The sequence below is a fragment of the Barbus barbus genome (assembly GCF_936440315.1).
Source record: "Barbus barbus genome assembly, chromosome: 31".
In the NCBI taxonomy this organism is placed as follows: Eukaryota; Metazoa; Chordata; class Actinopteri; order Cypriniformes; family Cyprinidae; genus Barbus; species Barbus barbus.
The window spans coordinates 2779569-2806097 of record NC_136759.1 but is presented as its reverse complement, the minus strand read 5'-3'; the positions used below and the strand labels follow the sequence as shown (position 1 = coordinate 2806097).

The 26529-nt window shown below is 34.3% G+C and overlaps 2 protein-coding genes across 3 annotated transcripts in view; one reads left to right on the top strand and one right to left on the bottom strand.

The window, feature by feature from the left end:
* Positions 1-26529, top strand: part of LOC306851007 (claudin-19-like) — a 564676-nt gene that overhangs the window by 101661 nt on the left and 436486 nt on the right. The gene's annotated exons all lie outside the window — the stretch shown is intronic.
* Positions 1-26529, bottom strand: part of LOC306851859 (glutamate receptor 4-like) — a gene marked incomplete at both ends in the record, with an annotated part of 83331 nt that overhangs the window by 4812 nt on the left and 51990 nt on the right. Inside the window, 4 exons of one of the 2 annotated variants that reach the window (XM_079388335.1) lie at positions 1146-1260; positions 6830-7077; positions 13385-13583; positions 23543-23916. In XM_079388335.1, the coding sequence (XP_079244461.1) occupies positions 1146-1260; positions 6830-7077; positions 13385-13583; positions 23543-23916 (936 nt within the window). Of the gene's footprint in view, positions 1-125; positions 241-1145; positions 1261-6829; positions 7078-13384; positions 13584-23542; positions 23917-26529 lie in introns of both variants that reach the window. The other variant, XM_079388336.1, reaches the window with a different exon arrangement.

Genomic DNA, 26529 nt, shown 5'->3' with positions numbered 1-26529 from the left:
GCGACATTTTAAGACTGTCATCTTTTTCTTTCTGAAAACACATCACATTGATTTCATGAGAGTGTTTGTGTTTCTCAGAGCTGCGGTTTTCAGGTTTGCTTGCGGTTTTCCGTCTGGAAACTGACCTTACTTCCCGAGTCCTTGGGTCCGCACTCGCCCTTATCGTACCACCATTTATTTTTGAGTTTGTCTAGCACTCCTGCTTCACTCAGTTTCAACACCGCCAGGTTTACCGGCGTTCTTCTCAGAGAGAATAACATAAATAACATCATAGGCCATGTTATTTTATGTTATTAGATTACAATACATCTTGGCACACAGCAGCACAGGAAGTGATGAAGCCGAGGTCCCATCGAGTACACGTGTGTGAGCTCATGTGTGTGTGTGTGTGTGAGGCTGAGCCACAGACGTATGGATGGGATCTTGCTCCATCGCTTCAGGCAACAGACACATACTGCCCTGATTTCATTATCAAAGCACAAACAATTACTGCTAATGCAGAACTATTGGCTCATCGCAAACAGCCCAGAGCGCAGATGGTGTGTGCAGACAGCCCCACATTCAAAATATTAAATATTTGGGGTTTCTGATGACTTAAGAACAATCATAATTTATTAAATAAAGTTAATTAAAAAAGTCAAGTGAAAATAGATTTATAAATTGACTTTTGATGATCAGGTTTTGCGAAATTAATGTTATATATGTAAAACAAGTTATGCATGTGCATTAATTTTATTGGCTACTTTTTGTCTTTTTTTTTTTTACAATTTTTATTTTCTATATATATATATATATATATATATGCTGTGTGTACATTTGTTTTGTACAATGTTTTTCCAATTTAGCTTTTTTTAAACTTTTATTTAACTTGATTTATTATTATTATTATTATATTTTACATGTTGATACATTTTTCTGAAATTAATGTTCTGTGCAGTTACAGCCCTCTTTTTCTGAAAACCACAAATTTTCTAGCAAATATTTCTGTTTTGACAGTAATTGCTTTCATTTCCAGTGTGTTTCTCCTTTGACATACTTCTCTCTCGTTACTGGCCGGCGAGGGCCGTCATGTCAGGGCAGATGTCTCTGTTGCATCACATTGTCGTCTTTTTTTACCACTCCTCTGCGTGTCATTGGTGGCTAACCTTCGAGTCCCCGCCCCCGCTGCCACATTCGCCCTTGTCGTACCACCATTTATTTTTCAATTTGTCCAACAGCCCCTGCTCATTCAGCTTTAACACGGCCAGGTTTACGGCATTTCTTCAACAAACCATAAACATCACATGAGAGCGGGCCGCACGCAGCCCGGGTTAGACGACACAAAACAAACAGAAAACAAGAGAGAATATAAGAGCAAGGCAGCTGTTGTTAATGAGGACTATTATGGGATGTTTCTCTCTCTCTCTCTTTCACTCTCATTTCATTCCATCTATCTTTCAAACAGTAGTGTAGTATTATATACTGAGTAAAATAATAGAATATGCACAGCGCACTTGCAGAAATAGCCCCGCCCATACAATCTTCTGATTGGCTGTGATATTTGATTGATTCGTGGAATATCTCATTGCATCGGGGGCCAGTCATCTAAATTTTCATCTAAAAAGTTAGTCATCTAATTTTTTTTCCCTCAAGACTGGTCATAACTTTTTTAATTCAGTTAAAGGGCAGGTCTTATTTGTATTGGAGAAGTAAGACTGATTACCCCTTGGTAACTGCTAGTTGGTCAAACTAGTCTTCACATGGTGGCTAAGTTCATGCAACTGGCCCCTGGTCTTACAGAATGTCCCACAGGAATTGAACTTGAGCTTTCTATGAACACTGTAATTTTCACTGTAATTGGATGTTTTTCTTACATGGGCTGTCTCACAATTGTGACCTTGCAATGCATTTTATCTGCTGTTTTTCATTGAAGAAAATTGAACAGCGGCCAACCATTTGTGTGCCTGCATATCAAAACTGACACATATTTCGAGTGTAGATGTAGAATGAAGCAAATTAAGATATTCAGTTGAATGATTTCAGAAACCTGGAGACTCTTACTGACATCAGAGGGAATAAATGATGGAGAGAAACAGATGTGAGAGAAACATCCTCAGTGTTTCCACAAGCGTGTCACATTTGATGAAGAAATGAAAAATCGTGATGATGATATGAAACACTTTATGCTGCACAGTGAAAAAGGCAACGATAAATATATACAAAATTCTTAAATCAAGATATATTTACTTCAATAGGAAATTACTTAACATATTAAGTCTTGTTTTCTGAAAAATGTATTAAAATTAAGCTATTTTTTTGCTTAAAACAAGATGACAAAATGATCTATCTCTGGCCTGTGGGGTAAGACAATAAGCTTGTTTTTTTTAATAAGTTTACTTTTTTTCCCCTGCTGGCGGATAATTTCTTGTTTTAATCATAAACTCACTTAATTTTTAATAATGTTTTTCAGGAAACAAGACTTAATATCTTAAGTCATTATGTGTCTTGAATTAAAAAATCTTTACTTGAAAACAAGATACAAATACTGAGGAAGAAAATATTGTTTTTGCAGTGCGCTCACAAATGACTTTCATTAGTGCAACATAATGTTTTTAGTTAATTGTGCTTTTGGATGTTATCATATGAAGACTAAATGTTTTGCATTGTAAGTACTGCATGCTTCATATGCTATTCAGAAACAGCAGGCTAAATGCAGTATATACTATGCAGCACGCCAGAATTCACATCCATTGCTTTGTTTTGCAGACCTGTGTGGAGACTCATCTGTGCAGTGTCTTTCTTCTAAAACCTCTCCAACGTTTCTTCATGGACACAGATTTGGAGAAATATAGCATTACATCTTTTACTCAGCAATGGATGCTCTGCAGTGAATGGGTGCCGTCAGAATGAGAGTCCAAACAGCTGATAAAAACATCACAATAATCCACACCACTCCAGTCCATCAGTTAACATCTGGAGAAGACAAAAGCTGTGTGTTTGTAAGAAACAAATCCACCATAAGATGTTTTTAACTTCAAATCATTGCTTCTGGCCAAAATATGAGTCCATAAAGCATAATAACACTTCCTCCAGTGAAAAAGTCCATCTTCTGTTGTCTCTCACATCAAAATCCAGCCACATATTTGTTTTGGACTGAGATGTTTTGGCTTGTAAACGCTGCTTGATCTGTACAGATTTCTCTCCTGATTCAGACCAGACCACTTTTTCACTGGAGGAAGCGTTATTATGGATTATAGACTCATATTTTGGCCAGAAGCAATGATTTGAAGTTAAAAATATCGTATGATGGATTTGTTTCTTACAAACACACAGCTTTTGTCTTCTCCAGATGTTAACTGATGGACTGGAGTGGTGTGGATTATTGTGATGTTTTTATCAGACTCTCATTCTGACGGCACCCATTCACTGCAGAGCATCCATTGCTGAGACACTGATGCAGAGACACATTTCTCCAAATCTGATGAAGAAACAAACTCATCTACATTTTGGATGGCCTGAGGGTGAGTACATTTTTAGCAAATTTTCAGCGGAAGGAGATACTGTCTATTGGCATCAGCTCTATGACAAGCTCTGTTTTTATTTTTGCAGTAGAAGTAAGATGGCAAGTCAGAAACTGTAAATGCTAGCAGCATGTTTATAGCAGTTCTGGAGAGGTTAAACGGTCAGGGTCAGAGTTCACTGTGCTGAGATTAGTTTGCTGAACTGGCTGATAGCAACACAAGGAGACCATCAGAATCAAAATGATCAAGTACTCTCTGTTTTGGCCTTTGTGTAATCCACACTCAGACAGTCAGTAAAATCCTCTCAGGCAGAACTGAATCTCCACACAGGTCAAAAACTGAATGCTCATTGATACTCATTTCAGCTCACAAATGTCATAACAGCACATTTCTAGCAATTATTATGTATGTTTAAAGACAACATGAATTAACATTTGCAACACATGTAACTTCCAAGAGACTAGTGAGCAGTAAATCAGCATATTAGAATGATTTCTGAAGGATCATATGACACTGAAGACTGAAAATTCAGCTTTGAACACAGGAATAAATTCAATTTGAACATATATTCACATAGAAAACACTTATTTTAAATTGTAATAATATTTCAGAATATTACAGTTTTTAATGTATTTTGGATTGAATAAATGCAGCCTTGGTGAGATTTATTTCAAAAACTTTTGAATGGCAGTGTGTATAATAATGTGTAGTGATGCATAATATTCAATAAAAGGCATGATTTCATGTTGTCTTTAGGAATTGTAAGACACTTTTACATCCAGAAGATGGTGTGGTGTAAAACATGCTGATAGGTTTATGCAGGAACAGTGAAAGAGATGAGAAATAATTCTTGAGAATGAAGATGTGAGACAGGATACAGAGTTGTTGAGAAGAAATGAGCAACATGAGACACGCGTTTACCTGAGCGCCGCTTCTGTGGAGGAAGAACAAAATTAAACACACAGACACACACAGCACTGTCTGTGAGCTCAAACGCTGATATCTTGTGGGATACAGGAGTTTCATAAATAAAACTTTACCACTTTCTGAGCAAAACAGTAAACCTTTTAAGTTTTGTCCTTGTGTTTAAAGAGGTCATATGTCATATTTTTTTATTTTATAAAGTTATTAAAGGGGAAGTGGGTACAATGCTGTTTCATGCATTCAGAGTTATCTACACTGTTAAAGAAGAATGGAAGAATGTCTCTAAAGAAGTGTGTTTTTGGTTGTGAGGGAAAGATAATCTTGTTCAGTTTAACGAAGATCCCAGCGTTACATAAACAGTGGATGCAGTTTGTTTTTCCGGGGCAGCAACGGGGTTTCTCAAGTGTGTTTGTTGACGAATGTTTTATAAACAAGGCCCAGTTCGACGCTGGATTTGCACATCGTTTGATACTGAAAGATGGAGCAGTCCCAGCTGTAAAAGATCCCGGTCATGATTCAGAACTGCAGACGGTAAGTGAAACGGCATCAAATGTCTGTGTTTTGTTGGTGATCGGCGCAAGTGCTCGTCACTCTTTAGCTCCGCCCACAGCGCGCCTCTGAGAGAATCATAAAGCTCTATCTTTCTTTTATAAATATGAGAAAAATTAAAGACTTTTTGGAGATATGAAGGATGCAATACTACTCTATAGGTACTCAAGATTAACATGTTGTGTTATGTGTTATGCCCCCTTTAATATTTCCTTTAAAGGTATGGTCGGCGATTTTGGAAACGCTAGTGATGTAATGTTATAAAATATTATGTAATATAATAGCACCTTCACTCTCGCTGGTGATGTCTGCGCTAACAGGGTGCACAGAGGTATGCAAATACATATTTTGACAGGCAGGCCGGACAGCCTATCGTAACGTTCGGACCGAATATTTTGATTGGACAAACATTTTATGGCCCTAGACTTTCCACAGACGATATAAATACATATAAATAAATTAAGACCACTTAACTTTGTGATTGCTTTCAGGATGTGAAGAGACTTTCAACCAGAATAACAAAAAATGTTTTTGAACCAGATCACCTACCCTGCCTTTAAAGCAAAAACAGTCATAACTTAAACTTTAAAGCAATCGCAAGTGTACATCTTCTGACTTTTTTCAATTTCTGAGTTTACATCTCGGTTTTATAATAGAAATGTTAAACAACTGACAGTAATCTCAATAAACTAAATATATAAACGTCACTGTTTTATATTGAAAATATAGGCTGAATCATTTATCTGATGCATGTAATAATGATAACGTAAGTGTGATGAGACAAGAAATATTTTGCATGTTCAACATAGTATGCATAATAAGAGTGAATGTGTGCATATTTTAAAATATTATTTGTAAATAGTTCAAATTGATTATTTTAAGTAAAAAGTATATTCTTGTTCTTTTAGTGTTCTTTTTTATTTACTAAATCCATTTATTGTTTAATGATTTAATTCTGTTATTTTTAATTCCTACAATATTCATTAGTCAACTAAAACTAAAATCATAAAAAAAATGTACATTAAAAAATGTGAACTGAAATGCAATGATATATAAAACTTTTGTTTTCAGATAGTTGCCCCGGACGTCAATTCTAAATTTAATTTAGTTTAACTTGATAAAGTAACTAAAATATTTCATTTTTGTTAACAGTTAGTTAATATTAGTTAATACTTGACATGAACAATGTTTATATAGCATTTATTAATCTAAGTTAATGTTAAGTTCAACATTGGTTAAATACATTATTAAAATCAAGTTATATCCGTTAGCATTAGTTAATGTACTAAGAACTAATAAGAACATGAATGTTTTTTATTAACTAACATTAATAAAGGTTAATAAATGCTGTATATAAAAATATAGTTCATTTCTAGTTCTTGTATTAACTATTATTAACAAATGAGACCTTATTGTAAAGCATTACTAAAATGAATAAAAGCTATATGGACATATTTTGGACTACTAAAAATGAAAAAAACAAACTTAAACTTTAACTAAAATTAAAATGAAAATAAAAAAACTAATTTAACATAAAAACTATAATAGTTTCTCACTGATGTTATAGCCTGTCAATGAAATAATATGATAATATGAGCCCTTTACTATATTTATATATATAATCCCATAGAATGTCAATGAGACATAAATGCCCAATAAAGCTAAAAACAGCAACTGTACATGTGACCACAAAGATATCACAGCATCACAGAGAGTACCGAGTGTGGAAACTGAGAGAAAGACAGAACAGGTAGGAGAAAAGATAGAAAGACAGAAACAGAGAGAGAAGCACAGCAGGGTGGGTGGAATACTATAACAGCGCTGTGATTGGTCAGTTGTTATAATACTCCACCCACCTTAGCTGCGATCCTTTGGGCGTAGCCACCCCGTAGCCCTTGGAGTCCAGATTCCCTCCGACCTTCATGGTGTCGCAGGGTTTGCGCTGCTCCGTGTACTCGTTCATGGTGGACTCCAGCAGGAAGGCGTATTTCCCTTTGGACTTGCGCACGCGAGCCACGCCCTCGGCTGTCGTCTTGGTGAAGACCGTGGGCTCGGCCGACTTCATGTAACTCCACATTTTTTCGTACACCGCGATCTTTGACCTCTAGAGGGCACAGCGAAAGACATGCAATGAACACAGGGATGCTGTCAGTCCTGAATGCTTTGCTAAAATATTATGTTGTCAAATGATTAATCGCATCCAAAATAAAAATTTAGGTTTACATAATATATGTGTGTGCACTGTGTATATTTATTTTATATATATATATATAAGTGCTGTCAAACGATTAATCGCGATTAATCGCGATTAATCGCATCCAAAATGCACTTTTTGTTTACATTATATATGTGAGTGTACTGTGTATATTTATGTATATATAAAGACACACACAAACAGTATATATTTTGAAAATATGTTCGTGTATTTACATGTATATATTTTATATTATATATAAATATAAATACTATATAAACATAACGTTTTTCGGTAACACTTTATAATAACTGTACACACTATGAATCATTAGGTAAGCATTAGTAAATAGTCAATTCATCCTTTATAAAGCATTGTCCCAACATTTATAGTCATTAGTAAGCAGTTTATATACAGCTATAAATGTTTTGTGCTTGAGCATATCTATAATGTTTAATAATTGTATTTTCATACTTTATTACGTTATTTACAAACCTGTTATTTAGGAGTTGTCAGTGGTTTATAAGATCATTTAGAAAGTGTAAGTAAATGATTAATAAACTATTGTACATTTATAAATCTTATTATTTAGACACATGATAATAGTTGCTCAGTGTGTTAATACTTTATTAACACATATTCCTGCTGTAAGTCATGATTAAGGCAGGTAGTTATAAAACATTTAACAGTTTCCAGCCATCTATTTTTGTGAGCTCATCTAAAGTGAGGACTATTTATACCTTATAAAGAATTTACAGAAGAGATTTAGAGGCTCGTTTATCTTCCAAACAGAACAGTTAAACAAACAAAACACAGAGGGATACAGAACACAGACATATTTATTTCAAGATGCAAAAAAACAATAATAAACTGTACAACTGTACAAATAATAATTAAAACAAAAAATTGTACTTGTAAATCTTGCAATAAATATTTCTGAGTATCCCTCTGTGTTGTGTTTGTTTATTTTTTATGTTAGGAAGATAGCTGAGTCTTTAAATCTCCTTGTAATAGATATACTTATAAATCAAGAACAAGGTATTTATAGCTGTATTTATAAACCACTTACTAATGCCTATTAATGTTGGGACAATGCTTTATAAAGGATGAACTGATTATTTACTAATGCTTACCTAATGATTCATAATGTGCATTAATTATAAGGTGTTTTCTTAAATATATATATATATATGCAGGTGTGTGTGTATTTATATATACATAATAAATATGCACAGAACACACACATATTCTGTAAACAAAAACTTTTATTTTGGATGCGATTAATCGCGATTAATCTTCTGACAGCACTAGTATAAATACACACACGGTATATATTTAGAAAGTATTTACATGTGTATATATTTATAGTCATAAAATATATATAAATATATATAATATATAAACATAACATATATTATGTAAACAAAAACTTTTATTTTGGATGCGATTAATCGCGATTAATCTTCTGACAGCACTAGTATAAATACACACACAGTATATATTTAGAAAGTATTTACATGTATATATTTATAGTCATAAAATATATATAAATATATATAATATATAAACATAACATATATTATGTAAACAAAAACTTTTATTTTGGATGCGATTAATCGCGATTAATCTTCTGACAGCACTAGTATAAACACACACACGGTATATATTTAGAAAGTATTTACATGTGTATATATTTATAGTCATAAAATATATATAAATATATATAATATATAAACATAACATATATTATGTAAACAAAAACTTTTATTTTGGATGCGATTAATCGCGATTAATCTTCTGACAGCACTAGTATAAATACACACACAGTATATATTTAGAAAGTATTTACATGTATATATTTATAGTCATAAAATATATATAATATATAAACATAACATATATTATGTAAACAAAAACTTTTATTTTGGATGCGATTAATCGCGATTAATCTTCTGACAGCACTAGTATAAATACACACACAGTATATATTTAGAAAGTATTTACATGTATATATTTATAGTCATAAAATATATATAAATATATATAATATATAAACATAACATATATTATGTAAACAAAAACTTTTATTTTGGATGCGATTAATCGCGATTAATCTTCTGACAGCACTAGTATAAACACACACACGGTATATATTTAGAAAGTATTTACATGTGTATATATTTATAGTCATAAAATATATATAATATATAAACATAACATATATTCTGTAAACAAAAACTTTATTTTGGATGCGATTAATCGCTTGACAGCACAAGTAAAATTAGATTCACATCAATCACAATTTAGTGTTTAGATAGTGATGCAAAAAACTAGATGTCAATATTTCATACTATTTGCTTTATAGTAATTGTGTCTGTGTGTGATGTTCAGCTTTTTAAAAATACTTCTTATTGATCATTTTGCACAAGCCGAGTTGTCTTTTGGCTCTCCTAGTAAGTCAAAAATGTCAGCTAATGTCCTAAAAATGATTGAAAGAAAACAGTAAGTAAGAGATAATATACAGCCAGTCCGTCAGTCTCAGAATAAACCACATAGTCCAGTATTATTTTCATATCATTGATATACTATTATAGTTGTTAATATTTTAAATATTAAATATTTTTGTTTATATATGAAATTAATACTTTCAGTTTTCACTTTAATTTTGCTTAAAGTTTTTTTTAAAATATGCCCATAAGGTTTTTTATTAATTTTTATATTTTACTTTTAGTACATTTAGTTTTAGTACATAAAGTCAAACTAAACAAAAATAATGTAATAAATAAAATAGCTGTAATAAAATAAAATAATTTATTTTTAATTTTATTTTATTTTCGTTGATGTTTATTTTATTTCAATAACCATTTTTTTCAATGGTTTTAGTTTTAGTTAACTATAATAACCTTGTCTTACGCAGAGCAAAAACTTTTATCATCCTGAACTTTACATTTTCCTGCTCATTATGTTGATATATATATACATGCAATATTGATCCGATCTAAAATTATTTTATGATCAGAGAATAAATATATAGTAAAATATCACTACTGTTCAATCTTTTGGGGTCAGTAAGATGTTTTTGAAAGAAATCTCTTCTGCTCACCAAGGCTGCATTTATTTAATCAAAAACAAATAAATATTGTAAAATATTATTACAGTTCAAAATAACTGTTTTCTATGTGAATATGTGCTGAAATGTAATTTATTTCTGTGATCAAAGCTGAATTTTCAGCATCATTACTCCAGTCTTCAGTGTTACATGATCTTCAGAAATCATTCTAATATACTGATTTACTGCTCAACAAACATTTCTGATTATTATCAATGTTGAAAACAGTTGGGCTGCTTCATAGTTTTGTCAAAACTGTGATGCATTTTATTTTTCAGTATTCTTTGATGAATAGAAAGTTTAAAAGAAGAGCCTTCATTTGAAATAGAAACATTCTGTAACATTATAAATGCATTTACTGTTACTTTTGATCAATTAAATGCATCCTAAAAGCATTAAATTCTTTTAAAATAAATAAATAAATGAGTGACCCCAAAGTTGATCAATTTTGTGATTACTGAAATGTCATTTGTCAAACTATAACAGAGATCCTGTGCTCCAGCAATGTGTAGTCAGCTCTGAAGTGTGCACTACTGTGCTGGCTTTGCTGTAAAAAAAAGACGGATGGGTCTAATATGGCTGAAATGTGTGTGTTTGTCCTGTGAGATATCATATTTGACATGCTGGTGTCCCAGTGTGTCTTGTACTTGGATCATTTGCGCCTCTTTTATACACAGGCTTAGTCTTAAGCTGCAGTATGTGAGAGGAAAGCAGCGGAGTGTGACGGACAGCCGGCCCATTATAATGTTCGTCACGTCCAGTCTGGAGCGCCGTTGTGCCGTAACACTCCAAAATAAAACATCACACACGCTGACGAATAAACAACACCCTCGACAAACCTGCGCTCAGATACAAACGCCCCACAACAAATGACAAACAAACTCACCAAACACAATGGGACGCCTGACATTTACTTATTCCCTGGGTAACTGATCAAATGTTTCTCGCCAGTATATCAGCAACGCTCCACTGAGGCGGTGAGACAGATGCCACAGTTATCGTGATGGGATTACAGAGTCAGACAGATTAGATTTTATATTATTGCAAACATGGACACTGTATTATTGCATACTTTGTTGCATGTATTATCTCATTTATTTGCATATTATGCGTCGAACGTTTGGAATTTTTTATGTTTTTGAAATTCTGCTCATCAAGGCTGCATTTATTTGATCAAAAATGCAGTAAAAATTATAATATTGTGAAATATTATTTAAATTTAAAATAACAGTTTTCTATTTGAATATAATGTAAAATGTAATTTATTGCTGTGATCAAATCTGAATTTTCAGCATCATTACTCCAGTCTTCAGTGTCACATGATCTTCAGAAATCATTCTAATATACTGATTTAATTTATAGAAAGTTCAGAAGAACATTTATTTGAAATCAAAATCGTCTGTAACATTATAACTGTCTTTATACTGCCATTTTAATTCATTTAATGCATCCTTTGATGAATTAAAGTATTAATTTCTTTACAAAAAATAAGTCTTGCATACCTCAACTTTTGAATGGTTGTGTATCACGGTTTCCACAAAATATGAAGCAGCACAAGTGTTTTCAACATTGATAATAATCAGAAATGTTTCTTGAGTAAATCAGTATATTAGAATGATTTCTGAAGATCATGTGACACTGAAGACTGGAGGAATGTTGCTGAAAATTCAGTTTGATGACAAATAAATTACATTTTATATACACATAGAAAACACATGTGAAATTGTAAAAAATATTTCACATTTTTACCATTTTTACTGTATTTTTGATCAAATAAAAGCAGCCTTGGTGAGCATAAGAGACTTCTTTCGAAAACATTTAAAAAAAAAATGTATTCCTATATATAATTTGCTACTATAAGGCAAGAAGATATTAATATATTATAAACATTAACATGAGGTGTGAAATAAATTTGACTTGACTTTGACTAGATTGATAGAAAGAATGAGAAAATATGGTGAAGAGACTGAGATGAGCTCAAAGAGCTTGAGACAGGTTGGAAGAGGGAGAGGGAGACAGTTTAGTGCAGACTGAATGAGAAAATATGGTGGCGAAAGTGAGACAGGTCGGTGGAACCCAAATGACAATAAAAAAGAGAAAGTGAATGTTTTCCCATGTAGGAGTGTAGCATCACACCATCTGTGTATGACAACAGGGAGACAGATACCGAGTGAGACGCATGCGGCGCTGCTCAGCTAATTAATGAGCAGCCCATTCATTCAGCTCACGCCGATTCACTCTCATATTACCCGTCTCTCTCTCTCCAGCTATCTGTCTTTCTCCCTCTATCGCTTTGTCATTGCTCTCTGAGTAAATAGCTTTTTTAGCTCCTCTCCTGACTGCAGACAGGCTCTCTATGTAGATGTGAGTGCAGGTTTGGCTCTTATACTCTTTGGAGTCTGATTCTATTACTGTGATGACTGAACTGTAATGTGCATGTCTGTCTTTGCCTTAACCTACAAAACACAATATCCAGACCCATGCAGTGAAGAAAAAAGAATGCATTTGGAGTAGCTGCTACGATCAATATATATATATAAATATTTTTACAATTTAGTATAACTGTTCTCTATGTAAATATATGTTAAAATGAAATTTATTTCTGTGATCAAAACTGTATTTTTGGCATCATTAATCCAGTGTCACATGATCTTCAGAAATCATTCTAATATACTGATTTACTGCTCGAGAAACATTTCTGATTATTATCAATGCTGAAAACAGGTGTGTTGCCCAATATTTTTGTGGAAACTGTGATACATTTTATTTTTCAGGATTCTTTGGTGAATAGAAAGTTCAAAAGAAAAGCATTTATTTGAAATAGAAATCTTTTGTAATATTATAAATGCCTTTACTGTCACTTTTGATCAATTTAATGTGTGTTTGCTGAATAAATGAATAGAAATATTAATTTAAAAAATGTCATTAAAAACACATACTTACATACACATATATATATATATATATATATATATATATATATATATATAAAATTTATTTATCTTAGATATAATTTTTCAAGATCTCCACCAGTTGACACAATTCTACCACCAGATGGTGACTCGCCAATCTTTGGTTTTATTATAACCATTAATATTATTCTCTCACCCTGAAGAACTCTTTGGTGGAACCGGAATCAAGAGTCCCGTAGGCGATTTCTGTCTGTTTGGCGAGGTCTTCTGCGCTCTCGATAGGCGACACCATTCTCTCCACGGTGAGGAAAGCGGCCAGGTTTGCCGTGTAGGAGGAAATGATGATGAGAGTGAAGAACCACCAAACGCCTCCGACTATACGACCAGACAGAGACCTGAGAGACACACAGAGACACACGGTGTAAAAATGAAGAGAATGCACAATTAAACAACTCTGTTAAAAATCACAACACATACATTCAGATTGGCATGCCTCCATCTGATTAAATCTGGTTCATTCTGAAGACAAATGTTCACATTATGCAGCATGAAATAACTCATCGGTAAACTGCTGTTTCCATTTTGTTGACACACAATCATCAATTTATGACAAGTACAGAGAATGATTGCACCAGTGCTCATTTATTTAGAGCGTTCTTGCATCAATCAGACCTAAAAAAGGCACGCACAAAGCACTGAACACAGGTTTTTCAACTTTGCAGAAGACTGACATATTACAGACCTTGTCTGAGACAATTAATCTTCAGTCCATCAATTAACATCTTGTGAAGTGAAAAGATGCATGCTTGTAAGAAACAAATCCATCATTAAGATGTTTTTAACTTTAAACCATTTCTTCAGGCCAAAATATGAGTCCATAATCCATAATAATGCTTCTTTCAGTGAAAAAGTCAATCTCTTGTTGTCTCTCACATCAAAATCCAGCCACATATTTGTTTAGAGCTGTTTTGGCTTGTAAACGCTGCTTAATCTGTGCAGATTTCTCTCCTGATTCAGACCACTTTTTCACGGGCGGAAGCAATATTATGGATAGAGGAGGCGACGGTTTGAAGTTAAAAACATCTTAATGCTGGATTTGTTTCAGCTTTTGTCTTCTCCAGATGTTAACTGATGGACTGGAGTGGTGTGGATTATTGTGATGTTTTTATCAGCTGTTTGGACTCTCATTCTGACGGCACCCATTCACTGCAGAGCATCCATTGCTGAGCAAGCCATGCAATGCTACAAATCTGATGAAGAAATAAACTCATCTACATCTTGGATGGCCTGAGGGTGAGTAAATGTTTATAGAATTTTCATTTTTGGGCGACCTATTCCTTTAAGCTTCAGTCTCCCTATTAAAGACACATATTGTAGAAATAGAAACAGAAAATGAGCAAGATATATGAAATCTATATTTGATTTCATTTTGCACATTTTGTCTTCATTTTTAGACCTCCAAACAATCTCTGGCCTCACTCCGCAAGATGGTAATATTAAATTTCTGCTTCAGAAATGACTTTACAGTATTTCAAGAAGTGGCAGAACACTCATTATAAGCTTATAAGACTGTAGCGCATCTGTGAGACCTGCAGTAAATCCAGAAAAAATTACAGTCTTCAAAATGAAACCAAGATCTCATTAAAAACATGCCATACTCTAGCTTTAGACTAATCTACTGAAACACACCACTAGCTACACTGACCCGAGTTCATCAATAAAAATGGCAGAACACGCAGATTCATTCAAAAGCCATAGTAAAATTTAATTACCCTAAAATACCAGCATTTTATATACGGCAGTGCGCTGCAGAGAACAGAACGGTGTCTTCACAGAATCTGTGATGGTAATAAACTCTGTTAAAATGTCTATAGAACTGCCCAATTGAGTTTCAGGCCAAACTAGGCCGTTTCCCATTGGTCCTCTCAGTAGAAAACAAAGCCATCTGTTTATTTGGTTCTTGGTCCATTTAACAAAGTCAGACTCATTCTACTGTCACTTCACTATGAGGAACGATATCGTCTCCCATCGATCATCTTAGACACTTGAAAAAGGATCTGATTAAATTAGAATAGAAAATGAGACCATAGATAAATTAACCCCAATTATAAATATAATTATTTGATTAATTTATTATTTATGAGAATGTTTTGTTTGGAAATTATCCATGAAGGAAGTCAAATAAAGATGATTTTTTTCTACACATTATGTATAGGCTATTGTTTATTAGTGAAGTTAGTTTTTTATTTGTATTGAGCTATGCTTTTTCACAATATATAAGATGCTTTGCAGAAAATAAGAGCCTGCAAAATAACCCAAGAACTGAACTGCACCGATTCTCGCTTATAAAGAGTGCTTACTTTGTAACCAATCAAGTTTAAGATTCTGTTTGAGTTGTGTGGAACCGGACCGATCATAATTGAATATTCATTGTGCGATTATCCAATTATTGCGGCCCACATAATGTAGTATTCAGACAGAGTGAGTTACAGGTGTGAGAGTGAAGTTCATACATGTTCAAATATGATGATTCAAATATATGTTTTTGTATATTGGCAAAAAAACATGAGCGCCACGTTTTTAAGACGCTGTTTCAAGTTAAAAGAGTTACAAATTTTAAATGCAGCGCATCAATATCTATGTCTCCATCCAAAGTTATGAATTAAACTTATGCGCAAAATTGGAATATTGCATAAAACATTTGCGAATAAAGCACCGTTTCATCCAGGAAGTTGAAGAGAACAAAATCGTCATTTCCTAAATACCACAATGAAACGCAGTCATGTTATCTTATTTTTGGAGTCTCTTGTTTGGGAACGCAGTTCTTGGATTTCAGATGCTGTGCAATGAGATCGGTCAGTTGGTCACATGTCTTTTTTGATGCGCATTAAGGAACTTATTCGGTAAAAATGTTCTCATCGTAGTTTATGTGCATGTTTTCTTACCGGATAAGAAATTTATCCTACTTAGTTGAGCGCATAAGTTTTTTATGCGCATTTTTAGAATCTATGCGTTTCCATCCAGAGTTTTTTTTTTTATGGATATCCCAAAATGTGCATAAAAATCGGTGGATGGAAACATAGTAGTGTCAGTACCCAGTCAACCAGAAGACCCCGGAGGCGGGCAGTAGTAAATTGGCATGGCAACTGTTTTATTTGACTGCAACATGGCGGAGGAGGCATTAAATATATATATATATATATATATATATATATATATATATATATTTAGATGCAAAGAAGCGTTCTGTGTAAACGACCCCATAGAATGTTCAGCACTGAAAATGTAACTGCCAGCGATGGTGTCATAATGGCCTTTAGAATCCTGATGTTTTACATTTCTGATGCTTTGACTTTCTACTGCTTTTGGATCATTTTACTTGAATCTTTAACACTGCAGCTGTCTAGTCATGATGTCAGTTGACAGTCCAGCTCAGTAGGCAATGTGTATTTAAGGCATACGTGTATGCATGCGTGTGTGCAGTTTGTACTGTCACTGCACTGGCAGGAATGCATTTTAAATGGAGACCGCTGCTGCACTGCAGAGACAGAGAGATGGGGAGGAGCAGAGCAAGAGCGAGACGTTGACCCTATATCTAAAAGTCATGTCCTCAGAGAATACCTGTACTGATGAGAGAGCAAAATCACGGCTGGAAAGGACCAATCTCTCTCTGTTTGTATGGTGGATGAGGTGATAAGACGGTCCTTTTGATGCCTGTGTGTGATTGTGTTATGCGCGTGCCATCAGAGGTCATAAAGCACAGCTGCTGCTATCTCTTGCATCATATTTAGGCGGGAATCCACTGATGGCGTCGTTTGTTGTCGTTGGTTTAGCATCTGGTTCACTGAAGGAATTTATGCAAATCAGGTGATGGTGCAAACGCTGCCAGTAAATCTGTGCTGGACACATTTATTGAGACGTGTTTTCCCATCATGTTCAGTTCATTAGTGCGATGGCACTCAAAAAAATATTTAGGCCTAGAATCAAGATTAGTATTTTTGAATTGCATTTGAACATAAACTAATAAACTTGTGATGCATATTTGTCAGTCGCACATAAATGAGGGCAGATTTCTGTAATAGTGCTAATATACTGAATGTGTTTTAAATACACAATAACCAGCTTTATGTATTTATCGTCAATAAATCATACATTTTAACGACTTGAATTTAGCTTGTTCCACAGTTTCACCTTTTAATTCAATTTAATTACCAGATTTATGCTGATTCTAAGCAATTTGAATAAATGTGAAAATTCAAATAAAATCAAATGCAGTTAATAATAAACTGTCATGATTTTTTGAGAGCAGAAATTTGACCTGTTTCTTAACCATTTTATTTATGTATGACTGACAAATATGCATCAGTTTATGTTAAAGCTCTGTAATATTTTTTGAGTCTACACACTGTGTTTGGATATATGCCCTGGCCTATTAAAATGCTCGTCTCCATCGTTTGAGGAATTACTCCTGCCATGATCGCTAGAAAATGTCCACAAATGATACTTTTAAATGAAATGTCCACAAAATTCAGAAATGCACCAGAAAAATAGTGCTGACTTTTACATAAATGTTTTGTATTTACATTTACACGTTTGTGATACACTTTAAAAAATATTCACATTGCATTATAACACATTGCAATTCATTATATCATGTAGATATAGTTCTGATATTGTGTATTTATGTGGCTAAAATGCTGCATTGTCCAATCAGCATCTAAAACTATTAGTTTAATAAAAGACGTTACAATAATTAAACGTGCATGTTTACATTGTTGAAGAGTATTATGAATTAAATTGTGTGTTTAAATGCATACTATTATTTAAAAGTGTACCTGTTAATAGGCAAATATGATATTTTGTAACAAAACAAGTAATGTTTGTTTCTACTCAAAATCTTGTCAGCAGAAAATAAACATTTTCTGTTTTCAGTGATTTATTACAGATGCGCTTTTATCCAAAGCAGCTTGAAATATACATTGAAAATACATTTTATGGTTTATTCATTGCCTGGGTATCAAACACATGAGCTTGCTGTACTATTAGACCGATTCAAACCAGAGTTTTTGCAACTGATTCATTAAAAGAACCAGCTCATATGAGTCACTTGTTTGTGAATCAGTTTCTTTATTGCATGTAACCAGATCTGACCCACTCTTTTTATCTCATCACATTCAATTCAGACCGATATATATGATTCATAACTCGGGCAAAACACGTTTTCTTTTGTAGTGGATTCAGCATCAGCGCAGGAACCGCTACTTTAAAATCAGTCCTACTGAGCAGACAGAGAATGAAAGACTGAAGTGTTGTAACAGAGAGCTACTGTATGAGAAGCTGAGTTTGATAACAGTGGAGGAGACTGAGAACAAACGAATATGAAAGGAACAAAAGAGACACTAGGAAACAGGAGAGAGACGTGACCAGCAGAATGGATGAGTGTGTGTGTGTATGTGATGCATCTTGACAGGTGTGTAATCTTAGCGCTAATGTGTGGCCAACCTTCTCTGGTTAAAGGAATAGTTCACCCAAAAATGTGTTCATCCGCAGACAATCAAATATGTAGATGAGTTTGTTTCTTCATCAGATTTGGAGAAATGTAGCATTACATCACTTGCTCAGCAATGGATGCTCTGCAGTGAATGGGTGCCGTCAGAATGAGATGATAAAAACATCACAATAATCACAAAACATCACTCCAGTCCATCAGTTAACATCTGTTAACACACTGATGCAGTGCTACATTCCTCCAAATCTGATGAAGAAACAAACTCATAATTGACTTCTAATTTGCATGTTTATACCAAAAAAAAAAAAGTGTACTAGAAAAGCTATTAAATATTTTAGTAAACACACACACACAAGTCATCAGGCACAGCATGACATATAATCAGACGTGCACAGACATAATACAGGGAGTCTATTATAAATGTGCACATCACAGGATTAAGAGCAATAATCCTTTAAGAGGAAATTATCTCTGCGTGTGCCGCATGAATCACACGCCATGTCCTAAAGCTCTGCTGCAGTACAGAAACAACACGCGCTCTGACATCATCACACAATACAGCCAGCAGCGCCTGATATTTGGAAGAAATACGCTTGTATGTGTGTTGCATTATAAAGAGATTCACATTGCATTATAATGTACATTGGAGTTATTATATCCTTCTCAATTTAATGCAGTATAATGTCACAGCTATAGTTAATATATTGTGTATTAAATATGACTAGAACACTGCATTAGCCAATCAGCATCCAAATAAATACATACTCATTAAATTGGGTGTTTTTATACATTATATTATTCAAATGTATAACCATGAATAGACAAATATTATACATTTTTTTTAACAAAACAGACAACTGATAGAAAGAAGTTTCTTTTAATATAATTTCCTAAATCTACCTTCAGTCTTGTCAGCAGAAATTAAACATTTTCTGTTTTTACGGTTTTATTTATTTTGTGTAAAATTATTATTTTTTTAATGCTTTTAAATAAAATTCTGTGTTCAGTGTTTTAGTGAATTTTGAGTAAAACATGGTAAAATATGCTTTCTAGGACTATTTCATTTGCCACTTTGAATTCTAGATTTCATTATCATCACCAACTATTTAAAAACACATTGTTTGACACTATTTATAATGAATAAAGATTTCTCTATAATGCATTAGACAGTATGCAGGCTTCACGTATGACCCAGTTTCTGAAAGGATTTTTTTTAAAACCGAGGCTAAATCTTTAAATTTGTTCAAGAATAGGTGTGCAATTCTCTCTCTGTCTGCCTGACTGACAGCCTAATTCAACCTGCAGCGGGAGATATTGAGGGAATGTCCTGATGTCAGTGAAGAGAACATGAGCGAGAGATACAGACAGACAGAGAGGGAGAGAGAGAGTGAGTGAGAGGGAGAGAGAGAGAGAGAGAGAGAGAGAACGAGGGGTTGAACCCCAAGCGAAATTGAAGGACAAATAGTCTTGCCTCTTTGCATGTTCACTCGCCCTGTGTGAGACTTGATAATGGAGAATCAATTTGCTGCAGCTGCTGTTTACACAAAGACACATTCCCTTGATTGTTTAGTGGACATCTGTGCAAAATTACACTTACAAAACTAATGTGTGTGTGTGTGATTTAGACAACATGAAACTGCATTTCAAAGCTTTAGCCTTCTGTAATGTGATGCATTTCACAGTGAAACAGAAACTTCAGTTAGAAATAACGTTGATTTTATTCACTATTTATTACGATCCCAGCTGAACACCTCTGGTGTGACTTTATTTGCAGACCTTGAACCAAAACTCATCACCAAACACCAATGACTTGTACATAAGGGTGCTGTCATTTTAGACACGTCCAAAACTGTTGCAACAGAGATAGAAATACAAGTTTTAAATACATGATTTATGTTTCCATCTTTGTTGCCACAGTTTTGTTAGTGCCCTTTTCTGTTCTAAAGAAGGGGGTGTCTCAACACTTTTATCCTTATAGTGTCTATACAAGTGAGTGGTGTTTGGTGAGGAGTTTTTGGCTCAAGGTCTGCATATAAAGTCACACCAGAGGTGTTCAGCTGGGATTCTGCAGTCCAGTCAAGTTCTTCCACACTAGACTCAATCAATCATGTCTTTCTGAACCGTGTCTTATACACAGAGACACTGTCATGTTAGAATAGAAAAGGGTTCTGTCCAAACTGTTGCTATAAAATTAGAAGCACACAATTCCCTAGAATATCATTATATGCTTAAACATTAAGATTTGTACTCATAGAAATTACTAAAGTAGTCAAACCTGTTCATTAGAAGGGGGTGACCCAATACTTTTGGCAATATAGTGTATATGTGTGTGTGTATATATATATATATATGTGTGTACAGTATATATAAGTGTATGTGTCTTTTTTTCTTGTAATAAAAAAGAAGGTGAATGGGGTCAACAGTGATTTCAAGTTGACTGTAATAGTGCCACAGTATTAGTTCATTTAAATAATAGAAAGTGAAGTGAATTAATTAAAAAAAATAGCTCAGTCTCTCTGGATATTTTGTGGGTAATGTATGAGAGCGTTGGACTAGGTGTGTGTGTGGATCAGTAATGTACTTTAATGCACAGAGCTGCTGACCAGGCTAATGCTAATTTCAGTGCCACTGTTTCTGAACGCTTCTGACACCATTAACCTCTCAGAAACACCCTCAGCGGCCGGCGGGTATCTGTGTGCCTCTGCGGGTCAAACCGCCCGGCGTTTGGCAGGAATCATGTCATTTAGTAAGGGTTATTCTGCATGCTCTCAGACACAGGTTTAACACACAGCGAGCCATGATATGGCAGTGTAAATGTTTCATAAGAGAGTGTGTGAAAGCAGAACAACAGCAGATCGCATTCTCACATTCACAGCAGCGCTCGTCGCTCTCGTTCTGTTTGTTTTTTTGGGACAGACTCTGGTAATTTTGTGCAGTTTAGAGGCGCCGCCTTTCCCCGGACCCCGAACATCAATTTTTCATCGCGCCGCATTCTCCGGCTATCAATAATAAAATGCTATATTCTTATAAATATTCTAAAAATAAAGTGTGATTTTCTGCCATGCAGCTGCAGGGATGAAAGTTTAATGTTTGTCTTGAAGGAAGCGGAGACGGTGAGCCTGCGGTTTCTTCTCAGACGGCAAAGTCCAGCTTTAATTTGGTGCCTGGGCTTCTGGGCAGCCTGTAGGTCAGCGCAGACAAAAGCTCAGGAATTATCCGCTTTAGACCTGAAAATATCTGCCGTGTGCATTAATAGAGATCATGCCTACTGGAGAGATTTCTGACAGCTGTGGTGGGAAAAAATGATGCTCAAGTGAGAAAGTAAATTAAAAAAGTTATTATTATTATACATTTGGGAAGATTGTTGGAATGTTGCATTTTATAATAATAATAATAACTATTAGTAGTAGTATTGTTTCGGTGCTGTTGTTTGTATTATTACTATTATTATTATTATATTACTAACTATAAATATTGAACACAATATGAAATATTTCTATTGTAATTCTGCTTCTCTGTAAAAAAAAAAAAAATTCAGAAAAATATAACAATAACAGTATAATAATAATAATCATTTGGTTTCACAGTACAACTAAAATTACAATTCTATAATACTAATAAACCATCAACCTTTTGTTTTGATGGAAAACCGCAGAGAGTCCTTAAAGCTTCTCTTTTTGACAACAGCAAGATTATAAGTTTCTGAAGATGGTTGGCACATGTTGCATGTTAAAGTGCACGTTATAAAAGCAACCAAAGTAACATTTACTGCAAACCAAGACACTGAAAACACCAGCGTAAAATGTTCACATGTAACTGAATCATGCTTCATGCGGCACATGCATTTATTTAATTACATTGCAGCCTTTGAGAAAATCAGAAGAGATGGGGGCTGAAAACTTTTTGACTTTGAAGATCAGGGTAAATTTAACTTATTTTGTCTTCTAGGAAACATGTAACTATCTTCTGTAACCTCTGAAGGGCAGTACTAAATGAAAAAAAATATATATTTAGGCAAAATAAGAAAAATGTACACATCTCCATTCTGTTCAAAAGTTTTCACCCCCGACTCTTGATGCATGGTTTTTCCTTCTGGAGCATCAGTGAGCGTTTAAATCTTCTGTAATAAATCCCTCAGATGTCCTCAGTGTGAAAAGATGGATCTCAAAATCATACAGTCATTGTTAGAAAGGGTTCAAATGCACAAAAATGCTAGAAAACCAAAGAATTTGTGGGACCTGAAGGATTTTTCTGAAGATCAGCAGACAGTTTAACTGTTCAGGACAAACAAGGGACTCACTAAACAACAACAACACAGCTGTGGAACAACACAGTATTAAGAATTAAGGGGATGTAAACTTTTGAACCGGGTCATTTTTATAAATTCAACTGTTATTTTCTCTCGTGAAGTATATGTGACCCTGGACCACAAAACCAGTCATAAGAGTAATTTTTTTGAAATTGAGATTTATACATCATCTGAAATTATATATTTGCGGTAGGAAATGTACAAAATATCTTCATGGAACATGATCTTTACTTAATATCCTAATGATTTTTTACATAAAAGCAGAATTAATCATTTTGACCCATACAATGTATTTTTGGCTATTGCTACTTATGATTGGTTTTGTGGTCCAGGGTCACATATGTAAACATCTTTTATGTGAAATATCTTATTCAGGTCAGTACTAAATAAACAATAACATGCATTTTGTATGATCCCTCTTATTTTGCCAAAATGGTTAACATTTTGGAGAATCTGAAAGGGGTATGTAAACTTTTGTCCTCAACTGTATTTGGATGAATGGCACAGCACTGTCCTTCTGCATCAGACGCTCTCACCTGGGTGTGAAGTCGCAGCCCTGCTGCATGAAGGCGCCCAGGGAGAACCAGAGACTGTTGAAGATGCCGAACTCATTGGGGGGCTGGTCACTGGGCGGACCGTCGGAGCCTTCCTCGGGCTCCTCGGTGTGCCACTCGTACGGGCTGAAGCGGCTGACCAGGAAGAGCACCACGCTCACGCCGATGTAGGCGAACACGATGCACATCCAGATCTCGTAGGCCAGCGGGTCCAGGAAGGAGAAGACGCCCGGTTTAGACTTCTGAGGCTTTTTGATCATGATGGAGATGCCCAGACTCATGAAGGGCTTGGAGAAATCGATCACCTCCTCCCGGACCAGAGTGATGGTTAAAGGGGCCACAGCGATTTCCGCTTTCTGTGGAGGAACGAAAACATTCAGAGGTTCAGAACGTCACGTTGCTATTCAGATTATTTATTGAAACGAAGCTGCAAATAAGAGTAGTTTTTGATGTCAAAACTGGAGAAAAAACATTAAGTCTCATGCAAACATTGAGGTGATTTTTTTTAAATCGTAAGCATTTAAGGCAGCATTTATTTGATCAAAAATGTAAAAAGTACAGTAAAATTGTTAAATATTTTTACTATTTGAAATAACTGTTTTCTATGTGAATATATAGTAAAATGTAATTTATTACTGTGATCAAAGCTGTATTTACTCCAGTCTTCAGTGTCACATGATTCTAATATACTGATTTACTGCTCAAGAAACATTTCTGATTATTATCAATGTTGAAAACAGTTGTGCTGCCCAATATTTTTGTGGAAACTGTGCTACATTTTATTTTTCAGGATTCTTTGATGAATAGAAAACATTATCAATGTCTTTACTTTCACTTTTGATCAATTTAGTGCATTCTTGCTAAATTTAAACAAAGAATTCTATTAAGAAATCATACATTTTAAGAAACATTCAAATTTAAATGGATTTTTCATGGCCAAAATACTTTAAAACTGTACAATATGCCCCTTTTATGTAGAGAAATGACAGCACAAATGACTCGTTTCTGTATCTGTCTGACCCATTTATTTCTAAGATCACCAGAACCTCAAGAACCCTGTATTGCGGTGAAGACCTGGTTAAACCAACACTAAGGCCGGGAGAGACGGGTTGTTAGAGTAAAGTGCTTTCAATGGTGCAAGAAAAACACATTCACTAGTAGCTGTTCAAACATGGTGTTTACAGCCCATTTCTTTCCACCATCTCCTACTTTGAGGGACTTAGATGCTAAAAACCCTCGAGAAAAAGAAAATTACAATGCACTTCCCTTTTAAATCACATTTACAGCGTATCCCAAGTTTATAAAAAGCCCAGGATCTGAGCGGTTGTGAATGGAGATGGTTTTATCAATGAACGGGCATCTGAGGGACTTGCGACAGTAATATTTACAGCGGTTCAGTGGTTTAATACCAGTGAAAGGTCGCTGTGAAAGTCGGCCATCTTTTGGCCCTCCTGTAGGAATACAAGAAGTTGTTTCGCTGCTAGATTTAATTAGAGGCCGGTGGCAACAGAGAGAGCGATCCTCGTGCAAGAGAGAGGTCGGATTCTGACACTGAGTGGGTTTTCATTCCAAAATGCTGTTCTGGATTTTTTCCTAATAATCCCTCGAGGAGCCCGCAGCTCGTAATTAACGTTTTTTGCAATTTTGCAAGCTTAAAAGAAGAAAAGATTTGGCTCGTGTAATTTCATGTGAGTAATGTCTGAATTCACATGCACTGTAAAGCATGAACGATTCGGTTGTGTGTGACATCCTCCTCTGAATAAGAGAGAGAGTGTGTGAGTGTGTGTGTGTGTGTGTGTGTGTGTGTGCTATTTCAGTGGCCTTGGTGCTGGAAATGTGTTTGCCATTTATTTACTCCTGCTGCATTGCAAAAAATTCTTCAATGAGGAGTTTTAAGCCTTGAACCAAACCCAGCAGCTTTAAGATTAATGTCGTGCAAAGCAAAAAAGAAAAACGGATTTGAAATTGGTCCGAAAAGACAATATTGCACGACTATGTACCAAAAACAAAAAATTCAATAAATAAAAAAATGAGTCCTATAACTATACACTGAAAAAGTGTATTTTTTTTGTTTTATTTTATTTATTTTAATTTATGTTTTAATACAATATAAATATAAATGTGAAAAAAGTTTTATGTAAAAAAGTAATAGTTTATACATAATATAGTAATATAAAATGCAATCATTATATCATTTTGAAACATTTTAATTTATAAAATATAAATAACAAATGTTTTATGTAAGAAAGTTTATGCATAATATAGTAAGAATATAGTATAGTAATTATATAGTATTTATATATATATATATATATGCTAAATTATAAAATATGATAATTTTTATATTAACTTTTATAAATAAAATATTGATATTATTATCATTTTCATATGAATTTTATATGTAAATACATAAATATGATTTTGATATTTTTACGCACACACACACACACACACACACACACACACACACACACACACTTAATTATTATCATCCAGTCATTAAATCAGTGTAAATTGATGAACTTCTCTGACCGATTCATTAAGAGAACCTGCTCTTCAGAGTCATTTGTTTGAATCCTATTACACAGTACGGTTTTTGTGCACAGCCAGAGACGAAAACACAATTATTTCAATTATGTATTCTTTCTCAGTCCTCAGTCTTTGTGTCTGATCATATTCATTTCGAACAGCGAGGAAAATGTAAAATCTTCCGTTGTGGTGCTGTAAATTATGCTGCTGACTACAGTTTGCTTAACGCCTTTCACAAGTGAATAAACGAATGAACTTTTCCTCCTAAAATTGACAGTGATGTAATCAAAACAATCTGGGTTTTTGGGTCATTTTTGTGTAACGTTTTAAACAAATCTAGCTGGCTGTCAAGTCTGCTGCACATTTTCCTCGACATCAGCGATCAGTCTCTGTCTCTGCTTTTTTATATTGCTTCAAAATTTTAGGTGTAATACATGAAT